Source organism: Fringilla coelebs, assembly GCF_963513975.1.
Source record: "Fringilla coelebs genome assembly, chromosome: 3".
Taxonomy (NCBI): Eukaryota; Metazoa; Chordata; class Aves; order Passeriformes; family Fringillidae; genus Fringilla; species Fringilla coelebs.
The window spans coordinates 74100202-74113109 of NC_140030.1; the positions used below are offsets into that span (position 1 = coordinate 74100202).

The 12908-nt window shown below is 36.6% G+C and overlaps 1 protein-coding gene across 1 annotated transcript in view; it reads right to left on the bottom strand.

Annotated features, from left to right (window-relative positions):
* The window catches only part of SMOC2 (SPARC related modular calcium binding 2), a gene marked incomplete at both ends in the record, with an annotated part of 136958 nt that overhangs the window by 59862 nt on the left and 64188 nt on the right, over positions 1–12908 (bottom strand). Inside the window, 3 exons of the mRNA XM_084202185.1 lie at positions 5859–5933; positions 7090–7173; positions 11126–11173. Of these exons, the coding sequence (XP_084058311.1) occupies positions 5859–5933; positions 7090–7173; positions 11126–11173 (207 nt within the window). The remainder of the gene's footprint in view (positions 1–5858; positions 5934–7089; positions 7174–11125; positions 11174–12908) is intronic.

The window sequence follows — 12908 nt, forward strand, 5'->3', positions numbered from 1 at the left end:
GGCTGAAATGAGCTAGTAACAGGCAAAAAGCTCCAGTTTTTCTGTGTAATTCAGTGGTTTTCAATTAATGGGCCACTTCTACTCAGGCTCTTTCCCTAGGCAACTCTATGTATTAATTTGAAGTCCATTTCTGAGTGTCCAATATAGGCATAATATATTAAGGGCAAGCAGGCATCATTCTCTCCTGCCCCTCCTTTAATGCCAAATACAAGCAAATTTCAGAATGGAAGATTAGCCACAGTTCTGCAGGACAACAAACTACTTCCTAGGAACCCCTGCGGAAAAAGGCAACAAGCTTTTAAAATACTTTCTTCCCCTTCTTGCCTATGTTCTTTCCTCACTTTTTATGATATCCATTTTGATTTCCTTCTGTTATAACTGGTTTCATATCTCAAATCTCCACATTGTGCAATAAGCCTAATACAAAATACTTTTAGAAAACTTCTAACTATTTTGTAATAAATATGTAAGTGGAAACATTCAACTGGATCTTAATTTTTCCTTGCTAGCTCACACAACTTCAACTTCAGGTAATTTATCTTCAGTGAACACTAAAAGCAACATCTGGAAAATGCAACAATTAATGAGAATAAATAAAAAGTCACAGAGCTGTTACACAGTTTTCTGTCTCTAGGTTATTAATTTTCCTATGCTTAGAAAGGAATGGCTCTTAGAATTGATGTAATTGGGCAGACACATGAACTCTTACATTTATTTCCTTTGAAAGAAAATGGTTTCTTGGGGGGGTTTATGCAAGTTTTTTTAACTTTAGGACTGACTTTTGTCAGGATAGGCAAAACAGTAAGAAGTTGGTCAGGTTGAGCTTGGAATGAACATGAGCACTGGAATATGGACAACAAAATAAGTAAGCTAATGAGACAGAAACCTCCCTGACAGCCAACATAGTTTCCATGTGAGGAAAACTCTAATGCACAAATTCTTTGAAGCTGTCAGATGACACAGCAATAAAAACTGCATTCACCTCTTAGATTGTCACTCTGTCATATTAATCAGTCTTACTGGCACACTTTGCCAACAGATTCAGACTATACAGACAGATAAATGCAAGCAGCTATTTTGTATAGATACAGACACATAATTATCACTTTAGATTTCATTATTTTAGTCTATTAAGAAGGTATTCTCAGCAGACATCATACAGTTTTTTAATTTACATTTGCACGGAGTCTATAATACATTGCTGTACATCAGTGTTTTCCCAGATGGTGTTTTGAGAATGAAACTCCTTTTGGATTGAACTCTCTGGGACTAATTGATAAAATCTTACAACAGATTTTTTAAGCTCTGAAAAGTCTGTAGCAAAAAGGCAGCAATAAAACACCACCCCATCGTGTCAGAAAATTAAATAAAAATCTATGTGTCCCTTTCATGTGTGCACAGGTGAAGTAAAAAATTATGATGATAATGATTCTACATTACCAGAATATCCAGATTAAGGGGTTTGAAATCTGGGTACTCTTGAAATCACTAAAATCATGGTTTGAGGAGACAATTAATTGTGATTTAGGATTCTTCATTCTGGAGGAAAAATGTCATAATCACATAAACCTGACTCTGGTTCAGAAGCCTTAATGGCAGATCAGGATTTTCTCTGGGTCAACCCTATTTTATGATGGATTATGAATGGCTTGTCCACTAGCACCTGCTTAAAGCATATAAGCATAAAGATGGCAGAAATCACAGAGCTCACACAAACAGTGCATCACTCATCTCTGGGATTCAGATGAAATGTGAACTATTGGATCAACAAAGAAAGGCAACAATTTCTTCCTCTCTTCTGTTTTGGTCATACTGGATTATCAACACAACAAAGACCAGCTTTACAACACCTTTACAATGCTCATTAAATACACAATCAACAAATGTCTGATCAATGAACATATAAATCATTAGTGCTAGGATACTATTGCATCTCTACAGAAACAGATGAAAGTATAATAAGAAAACTGAATAGTAAATAGGTGAAACTGTACTGTATTTTAACCACTAGAACAATATTCAAACTTTTTTTTATCTTGAATTACACTATCACCAGAATTTCTAAGGTCTTTAAGTACCTATATACATATATTACAGGTTACAGAAGAATTTTTCTTTCCTTTATTTGCAAAATTAATGAAGTTTTACACTAAGTATGGTTTATTCTGTGGTGTTTTCTACACTTACATATTTATTACAAAATACAGATTCTACAGAAAAATCGCTGAGTACTTTAAGAACTTTTTTGAACATTAAAAATTTTATCACTTAAACTCACCCTATTTATTTCTCAGGAAAGTGCTCCCACAACAGACTATTTGAAAATAATGGCTCTCAAATTCAAGCTAACAAAATGAATTTGAAGTTTCACTGGGCATTGTGAAAAGAATTAAACTACACTTTCTTTGTCTGTACTCAAACACAAAAAATGGTGTACAACCTCTGTTAAACATCACACTGTATTGCTAAGAATCCCACAGGGATATAAACTGGTGATAGAGCAGATGTGGCAAGGAGAACCTAAGAGATTTAAAGTCCATCCTAAGCTGGATATTCCCTGTTAGGTGATGGGAAAGTATCTGCACTGTCTTCTCCACTCATATAGTGCCTGGATTTCCAACTGATACTGGTGTGGGACTATGTCTGCCCAAAATACAGACACCTTAATATCAACTACAGATCTAAACTAGACACCATGCCTAAATTCCTAGCAGGAATTTAGACCCTGAGTTCACAGACACACAGCAGTGTAGGCTGTGTCTTATTTAGAATCCATGTAGTCCCTTGTTCATTGTTTTCTGTTTATTTTCTATGGCTGTTGATAAAATTCTTACTTCTGTCAATCTGATATGGCAAATCTGCAATGTTTCCTGTGAAATGGAGAAAGAAATGAGGAGTGTGGGGGCAGTCATAAAATATTTACCAAGGCACTGTGACGTATGTATAAAATATCTCAGCAAAATCTACTTTAGCAATGAGATGAATACTCTAAGTATGGAAAGAAAAAGTATTTTGGAAATCATCTTAAATGTACCGAAACAGCTATTCGGATGTTTCTGCTCAAAACAGCCACTCTAAACAGAGCTATTGTAACATAATCCAGTGTTGATGGCATTTTTTCCAGGAGTAAAATTTTGTCTTCAAAAACTAATAGGTTAAATACCACTCCACAAATGCCTTAAGTGAAGGCAAAAGCCTATTTCTCAGAGCCAACAAAAAGAACACACACTAGAAAGCATTATAGAACATGGATATATAATCCACTCGTTTCATGCCTTGCATCTGTGATCCTTGCAAATGCCATTACTCTGTGCTAAATTAATTTAGGCTCATTCAGTCAAATGAATGCACTGGAGAGCTAATATAAACTAGAATTTCCTGAGCCATTATTTTCTATCTTCCAAAACCTGAAATAGTTTATGCTGATTTTACTGGCTAATTGTAACTGGCAGGTCATTTGCAGAACAGCAAAAGCAAACCACTTCATGGTTAAAAAAAATTTAATGTATTAATTAAAACAAGTTGAATGTATTCATTTGTGACCTTAACTCACAAAACCTTTCTCCTAAGGAGATTGATTTGTCAGCTCAAGAGAAGTTTGTAGATGACATGTTGATCATGGTACATTAGAACATATATTCTGGTAAAAACTAGCAAAAATGAAGCAGTATAGACTAAAATAGTAAGTCTTTAAATAGGATATTAGGATCTTGCCTGAAATTTTAATTTTGTCTTTTTTTTATTTATGTTCTATAGGCAGGGCTAGATAGTAGGGTTATTTGCACCTCAAGAATTTCTTTAACAGCATTAGGATTACTATAGAAAAACAAAGGAAAATTTAGCCCCTTACGAATAAATTTGTCTTCATGTTTTGTTTTATAAACACAGTTCCTATGCAGAGATAAATTTTCTTCCTTTTCCTCAGACAAATATTTTTGAATAAGTTTTCTAAAGTTTGTATGATCAAGTTTGAATCAGAGTTTACTAAGCTAACTGAGTGAAGAAGACATCAATATTTATCCTTTATATTGAAGCCTGGAAGTGGGAAGACAGCAAGTTTACAGTCCACTGGATTCAGTGGCAAGTTCTTTCCTGCTCTGTACACATAACAGTCCAGAGTTGGTTCTCTGTAGATGTTTCCAAAAACCTTGGCACCACTCTGAGAGGTAATACGAGAAAAATTGTACTCTTTTTTTTTTTCAAGACCTTAAAAACCTTCCTAAAACTATCAGTGACAACACTGTTTTTAGCACCTGGATTCACCTTGATTGATTATGTCAATCTGGCACATCAGATATAGCTGCAAATTACAGAAAGGTTGGCTGCATAGTTCCTCCTGAAGTAATTCTGCTAGCCTGGGTATGGCACCACCATCGTGAGCAAGTCCTGTTGTTAGCAAATCTAACACAATCATGCTTTTGATGATGGGCTAGGAGTCACAACACAGGTAAACTATGCTTCTGATTCCACTTCTCTTGTAAATGTGTTTTTAAATGGACTGGAAGTTACCAGTTCCCAGAAATAAACTCACCTTTTTTATTTTTTCTCTGTGTGTGTGTGTGTGTGTGTGTGTGTGTGTGTGTGTGTGTCGAAGCTTTGGCAGCTACACTGCAAACTCAAGAAGTCTTGCTTTAGTCTCTAGAACTGTAAAAATTAAACAAATACTCCTAAGTGACAAATTTCTATAGACATATTTTATGCTACAGAAATCCCAAAGGAATTCTGTTCTTGCCTACACTGACTAAAGAAATGAAAAATGTAATCTCCAGCATGAAAATTATTTGCTTCAAACTCTTGCCTACACTGTTTAAGGTTCTTCCCTTAAGTGCCTACTGGAAAATCAAGGAGAGAAAAAATCATTAATAATTATTGCACTGATGTTAAAAATGGCTTGTATAAAGGAATCTTTAAACCTTTTAGCATCTTGCTTTCTTTCTTATTATGATTGTTTGTCTTTTCTAAGTGCTTTTGGCCTTCAATTCAGTAAAATATTTAAGCACTGTACTTAATGTAGTGCATAACTTCAATTTCTACTGGATTTGAATTTGGGGTGATTTACTGAATCATAGCCTACATCAATAATGTTTCCTTTCAAACTATAAATTTTTCCACAGAAATAGAAACCAGGAATATTCTCAAAAGTTTATCCCACTGAAAGGAAGGAGCAATGAGAAAGGCACCAAAATTTATCATCCACCAAAGCACTGAATTTATGCGAATACTCTAGAGAATTCAGTCTTAGGACATTCACCTGACATTCCTAGTCCAGGTTTAAAAAGCTCAATTCTAAACAGTGATGAAAATAAGTAAAGCCAGAACTCCACAATTAATTTTAAAAAGCAACATAATTAATTCACATCAAACCAGTTTGTAGATAGCAGGTGACTGATGTAGAAAAAAGCAGGTAACATTGTCTTTCCAATTCCTGCTCACTGAAAACTGGCTTCTGATGAGAGTTTGCTTTTTGAAGTTTTCCTCCTAAGATTCACCACCAAACAAATGTAACCCACACTGTCATTTTACAAGCCCCTTCTTGCTACATATCACCCAAAATTAAGCAGATAACAAAGAGAAAGATAATTTAAAAGAATGTCAAAAGTAAATGTCTGACCCACTAAACATGCAAATAGGTATGAACCAGAGACTTTAGTGGACTAACATCATTTTAGCCAAGTAAAACCTGGCCAAAAGTACTCCTCTATAAAGGAATGTATGATGCATGAGCTTAGTAAATCATCACCATTGCTAATCATTAAGGCACTATCATACAACGAGAGTGGAAGCATGATGGTTATTAAAATGGTTCATGCATACCTTCACAGGAGCTTTACAAAGTAAGGACAACCTAAGTTTCTTACCTGAGCTTTTATTGGTTTTGTTCTGTCTACTCTTTACTTGCTCAGTCCATAAGGTAGGATAACGAGAAGCTATATCTAGAAAAAAGAAAAGGCAACAGAACATACTTTATAAAGTATGTTAACATTTTTAAGAGTTATTAGCAACTGAATAAAGGCTAGTTTTAAAGAAACATGGATCTTTAAAAAAAAGGCAACATTGGTTTATATTAGGGCAGTTAAGTGTAGCTATGATATTTTCTGAAAAATCCATTTGCCAGGATTTTTCTCCTGAGAAGCCGAGAGGCCTCAGGAACAAAATGTAAACAATGATTATCTGCTGCTGCGGAATGCAACAGGTGGATCTGTGATTGGTCTCATCTGGTTGTTTTTAATTAATGGCCAAACACAGTCCAGCTGTCTCAGACTGTCTGGTCAGTCAAAAGATTTTATTATCATTCCATTCTTTCCTTTCCTTGCAAGCCTTCTGATGAAATTTTTTCTTCAATTCCTTTAGTATAGTTTTACTATAAAATAAATCATAAAATAGGAAATCAGCCTCTGAAACATGGAGTCAGATCCTCATCTCTTCTCTCTTCCTGAGACCCCTGTGAACACCACCACAGTTAAGATTTTATTCATGCAAAGGCAGGAATAGTCCTTTCCTTATCCTATTTGTACAGGAGATTTCTCAATCTAAAAGTTGAATAAACACTTCTAGATTAAAATTATGTTTAGTCAAAATAAAAATGTTCTACTCTGGACCCAAAATATATAATGGCTGCAGACCCAAATTCTGCAAGATTTGTAGTGAGTGATAAGGCAGCCACAACATAGGACTATTATTGCTTATTTAATGGCAATTAATTTCTCCAGAGGCAAATAAGCCTCACAAAACATCAGCCTTAACAGTGACATTACTAGTCATTACACTTTAACTTCTTTATTTGAACACAGAGTTCTAATCTTCACTTTGACTCAAGTTCAAAACCTGTGTCTGCCCTCAGTCATGACAATTAAAATTGCTGATGCTGGTCTCCACAGGTAAAGTCTCATCTCCAGACTATCATACAAAATTCACTGCCTGCAAGACTCTAATGTGTTTGCTGTCTTTGTTGCTCCTAAAAAAAGAACAGATGTTTGCACTTTCTTGCAACTGCCCCAGCAGTGGCAGATACTCCTAGGATGGCATTTTATGTTGTGGAATACAGTCCACAACTGCACAGTTTAATACCACACTGTTAAATTTGCTCACCTTCTTCATCACCTTGAGGCTGAGTCTCCAGCGCGGGAGCTGAGGCATCATCTGAATTCAGAATGGAAAAGATTTGCAAGGAGACTACAATTATGAGAGTAAGCTAAATAAGTGTACATACATGATTGAAAAGAATGATTTGCACATAGCCCCGGCCAGTAAACAATAATTTAAACATTCTTCATAGGCAGTACACAGCACAGATATATTACATATCAAGACTATGTTTTATAAATGGATAGGGTTTGAGGTTATGGATGATGAATTTATTGCAAGTTCTTTGATGATGCATGAAGTGATCAGGTTGCTCTCTGGAGTGTAATTCTTCACTTCTTATGCTGCACACTGATACCTATAGATTATAACTGAAAAATCAGCATTTCTAAGAAATAATTAGATAAATGTATAGAAGAAGTGAAACCTGTAAAAGCAAAAAGAGCCTGGAGGAAATGACTGGCTGCAGACACCTTAAAATCAAAGGGATTTTTAAGTACAGCAGGATCTATTCAAGAATCAAGTTGATTTACAAGTAAGATTCATGGATTATATAACCAGAATATTGTTTGCACAACTGTTATCCTCTGGTCAGCACTCTTCATCCACCTACTACCAACCATTACGGCAAGAAATGAGGGAGGGAAAATTACAGAAATGACAAGAAGATGTGAGTCATTTTAGGTTCAGTAAAACACTGTGGACGTAGTGCTGGAAAAGAAAAATTAAACATAAAAAACTATTTAAACAAGCTTTTGCTAAACAGAGTGGTACCAAAGACCCATCTTTACTTTATTATGTTTTTGTTATTTAAAACTATCGCAGATGTGGGGTAAATATGACTCAGGAGACCATGCTAGACCATATTTTCCAGTCATATTTTCCTGTGGCATGGAGCTAACTCCAAGACCAAGGTGTACTGCAGTAAACAGCATCTTCTGTGCAAAGGTTTTATTACTATTTCTTGCAGTTTCACAGGTGGATGTCAGACCAAAATAGTTTCCAGATTGTTTTCTTGGCATTTTCATGGAAGACAGAATGTAAGGTAACTGAGAAGCTGCTTCTGGCTTGTAGCCTTACCTGGGTAACAAGGGAGCAGCAGCTTTTAGGCTAACACACTCTCTTTCCTTTCCTTTCCTTTCTGCTAGTGCAATTCCAAGAGTCTCCTGTTCTCTTTGCTATCACCATCACTGCTTGGGGTATTTTTAAGCCTGTGTTGTCTTTAAATCATGCAAAAGGTTTGGGGTCACTCTGACCTTTGCCTCTAAGGATCATAGTCTAGGTCAGCAAATACAGATATTAGGTAGATATTGATAGCAGGTAAAACCAAATTTCCAGCCATGAAATAGTGATCTTTATACAAAACCAAAGCAGCAGCAATGGGATCTTATTTTCAATGCAAAAATATCTAACCAAGGCATAAGGAGATTTCTTTTAAGAGTGCTCTTTCTTCATGTCCACACAATGGCAGGATTCTTTGCTCCAATGCTATGAAAGACTGTAACTCCTCATTAGCTTTGCTGGCATTTCTGTGGTATCCTCTGGGTGGTGGAATAAGACCATTGATTAATTTCAGAGAGGCCATCAAGCATCCTACTGTACTGAAAATCAAGACACATATTTAGATCATCAATCACTATGTGATTCGGGAAACCCGGTATTTCAGAAGGTAACTTACCCAGATATTACCCAGAGCCAAGCCAGGGATTGGGTCTGCATTTAAATGACACTTTTCTGATCATCTTTTGGTACACAATTTCAGTTTGGACACATTTAATCTTATGCACTTATCTGAAATTCAGCATAATGCTGCAACTCAGTGATAATCAGCCCAATCAAAATTAGGCTCCTGAACTTTGTTCAAGCAGCATTTAAAACCATTTTGGTGTTGCTGCTGTTGTAAAACAACATATGTTTAATGACTGATGTGAATTAGATATCTCACAGACTAATTGTACAATTCTTCCTGGCTGGCACATGGATGCCACTCTGTATATTTAAACATAAACCTGTTTAAATTCTGTTTGCTGTCAGAGTTCAGTTACCAAGAACACAGTCCTGCAGTCAGTTAAGAACCAGAAAAGAGGGATGTGATCCCAACTCTGACACCTGTGCTTTTCAGAGTATAAATATTTTCCTTGGATAGGGGAAAGAACTGTGGAGCCAGAGAACATACTTTAGGGAATAAATTTTAAGCTTCATTTCTGTTCAGTTTAATATTTAAATTTACAAACATGCTAACAAAGCCCCTGGTCTCCAATATCTGCAGCTGGAAGTTTTCTTTCAGTATTGGAATACCCAGAGAAAGCAAGGTGCACAAGTACAGCAGATATGGCTCACCAGCTCCATATCTACGAGACATCTTGGAAGAGGAGACTGTCTCAAGTTAAGTCTATGTTGTCTCTTGAGGAGAGTCCTCAAGGCCACACCTTGAAGGTCTGAAGCACGTCCTCTGGAGCACTGAGAACACTGTGAACCAGCCTAAGCTTGCTGGGCTACAATATGGGCAGACACCCCTGGTTACTCCGCAGGAACATGTGGAGGAAAGAGGAGCAGAGAGTGTTATGTTTGTTGCAAAAAATACTACTGTGCCCTTGCAAGCTGAGCTACAAAATATGTTTTACTACACTGGCTGTGAAGCTGAAGCACAGCTCCTTAACTCAGATAGATGTATGATCCTGGTCCCTACGCTGTGGTAGTCGCCAAAGAATTTTGGATGCCTCGGACAACACTGCTTTATTTAAAGCATAAGGCAGTATCCAACTGAAAGAAGGGAGAGGAGAGGAAGACAGCAGCATCTGAGAAGAAGCAGGGACCACCTGGGAACCAGGTCAGAAGCCTTTAATGCTGCAGGCTTGTGCTGGAGAACAAAAACCAGGCACGAGTAAAATACAATCATGTCACTTAAGACACAAATATACATGGTAAGAAGGGAGATTTGATAAACTGTGTTCACTTCCTTGTTCTATGACTGCTCATTCAGGGTTCAGTAGTTCAGCCATCACAGCCACAAACAAAAAAAAAGAATACCAGTCAAGTTTTATATGTGGAATAGTTCATTCCATTCAAAGCTGAAAATGAAAGTCCAGACCTGAAGAAAATGGGCAACGTAAGGTTAGTGGAACCCTCAGTTTGTCTGGAAATACATGAAGGACCAATTTTTCAGTACTTTGTGATAATTAGCCCTAAAGAAGTACTGATTCTTTTAGCCTAAGAGCACTAATGTGTTTAGAAAATGATTTCTGATCTCCTACTATAGTTTATTTAAATGTTAGGTTTATTGCAATGCTGCAAAAGTGCCTGTAAAAAAAAATTAGCTATATTTACCATGCACCAAACAGAGAGGCATTAACATTAGAACAAAAATGAGTAACTTCTTTAAAATTTATGCAGTGTAACTGATGGAAATATTTAGCTAAATCTAAAATTCTTTCAAGTGTTTGGAGCATAGGCATCTCATCCATTTTAGTCTGCGAGCTATATTCACATCAGATTTTGTTCTGCCAAAAAGATATACATCATGACCTATATCAAACGACAACAAACTTCTGGCCATAAATATAAGCCATCAGATGAATTAATCCCAATATAAAGCCAAGTGCTGGGTCCATGATGACTCAAGCACTGATTGCTATGGAAATAAAGTGAGAACTCCAGTTCCCAAGATTTTGGGGCTGCAGAATGTTATCTTTATCAAACAGACAGAATAATCTGTCCTCCAGAAAAAGCAAAAAGTATGGGAAAATATTTCAGAGTATAGAATTGGGAAGGAAAGTTGCTGTAAACAGCACTGAATTGCAAAGTCTATAGGACTAAAACTAGAAAAATATAGTGTCTGTGCATACATATATATATTTATACTTTTAAGTTTATTAAATATCTGCAATGCAAATATAAAATTGATAACATGCATGCATATATATTATATATGCAGCTACAATGCATCATAAATTTATATTGATAATTTAAATATATGGAAAACCACAGTAGTGTCTCCCACAGCTATTTTAGTTTCTATTTAAAGGCCAACTAAGATATTTACCTGTTTTGCCTGCTCCTTCTCGTTGTGGCAGCTTCTCACTCACTGAACCTACAATTGGAAAAAGGAATTAACCAGAAAAAATATTATTTTCACTTTTAATATGCCATCTAAGAAACACAGTTCTGCTGTAATGATTCATTTTTGTATATTACAGCAATAAATATCAGCAAATTCTTCCTTTGCAAACCAAAGGTTTCAGCTTTGCCTGACCTCTGCATTTGCGCACAATCCATACACTGCCAGACTCCACTTCTTGGCCAACACAAGACCTGAGGAAGAGGGAGCATTAAACACCACACAGACACAAGTCCAAGAACATGCTCATGTGCTGCAGGATGACTCTTTCCCTCCCCCCCTGCCCCAGCAAGGACAGGTTCTGCAGGAAAGAGCATCACCCCAGAACCACTCCCTTGCTGTCCCTCATACGGGGCAGCTCTCTACCTCTGCTCAGTTTTGCCCTCACACCTCAGATGCTCCCAGGGGCTTTTTCAGCCTCTAGATTAAAAACAGTCCTTTCCTGCTTTAAAGGCCTCACACAAAACCTTGTGGAAACCCTGTGCTGGTGTAGCAAAGTGTTTGTGTCCTGGGGGGAACACAGAGCCTTATTCCGAGCCTGAGCTGGGCTCACAGCTCATCCCCAGAGCTGCAGCCCTGGGGAGAAGAGACAGTAGAGCTGAGAGGGGAGGCAAGAAGATTGCAAGAGATGGGTTTTCATAACTTATTCTTCCAGCCTGTACTCCAATTCAACACAGAATCCAGCCTTGCTTTCAAGCCACCAAGTAATGGAGATTCCACTAATGTTCTTAGCAGTTTTTCAAGGGGGCACTTCTCCTTAGGGTTTAAAATAGAAATCCTTCCTTATTTCTTGCTTATGTGCCATTTCTATTTTTATGATTCTAATTACTAGACACTTTATAACAATTTATCTGTTTTAACAATTTATCTGTCTGCTGCATTGAAAATCACCTTTAAAATTGGTATTTTTCTCTCTAAAGAGCCACATGGAGTGATCAAATCTTAAAAACATGAAGTCTTTCCATTCTTGCCATATAGTCTCTTCTTACACACACCTGCTATAATTAAAAGAAAAATACCAAAAAACACTCATCTGACACGTCTGACAGATGCTTGTAGGTCTGTGAAATAATTTAGCTGCCTTAATTTTCTTAATTTATTAAGTTATTGGAATAACTATGATCACTGTGTTTAAAAAAAAATAAAGGAAACCCAAACCTAGCAGCAAAATGCTTGTGTTCTAAAAGGACAATTTAAATAAGAGAATCCACTAAATCACAGGCCTTGCTTACCATGCTGAACTGATGGTTACTTCAGCAGGAAGTTTAGACAAGGAGTTTGCCAGAGGGGAGATGCCTAACATTACAAATCAGCCTTGATGATTTTAAAGGCTCCATAAAAGAATACATGTCATTGCAGCCAAGATAGTAACCTTCTGATAGATTCAGCTCTTAATACAGCTTTATATATCCAAATTACAACTTTATATATTCATATTAAAATGTTCTTGTTTAGATTTGTTTACTTTTATGGTATATTTTAATGTATTTTCACTATATAATGTTTGAGTCACCAGAAACTGAATAAACTTAGTGATGCATCAGTATTAACTGAGGCAAGAAAAAGAAAGTAGGAATTATATCCAAGGGTGTTTGGGATAGCTTGTTCTAAATGGGCTCCAGTACTAATCCATGCTGCTCACTCTGAAAAGGAGGCAGATTTTGTATTTATGCTGAAGCCAGAAGACCTAAGTTTTTTGTGCTTGGCT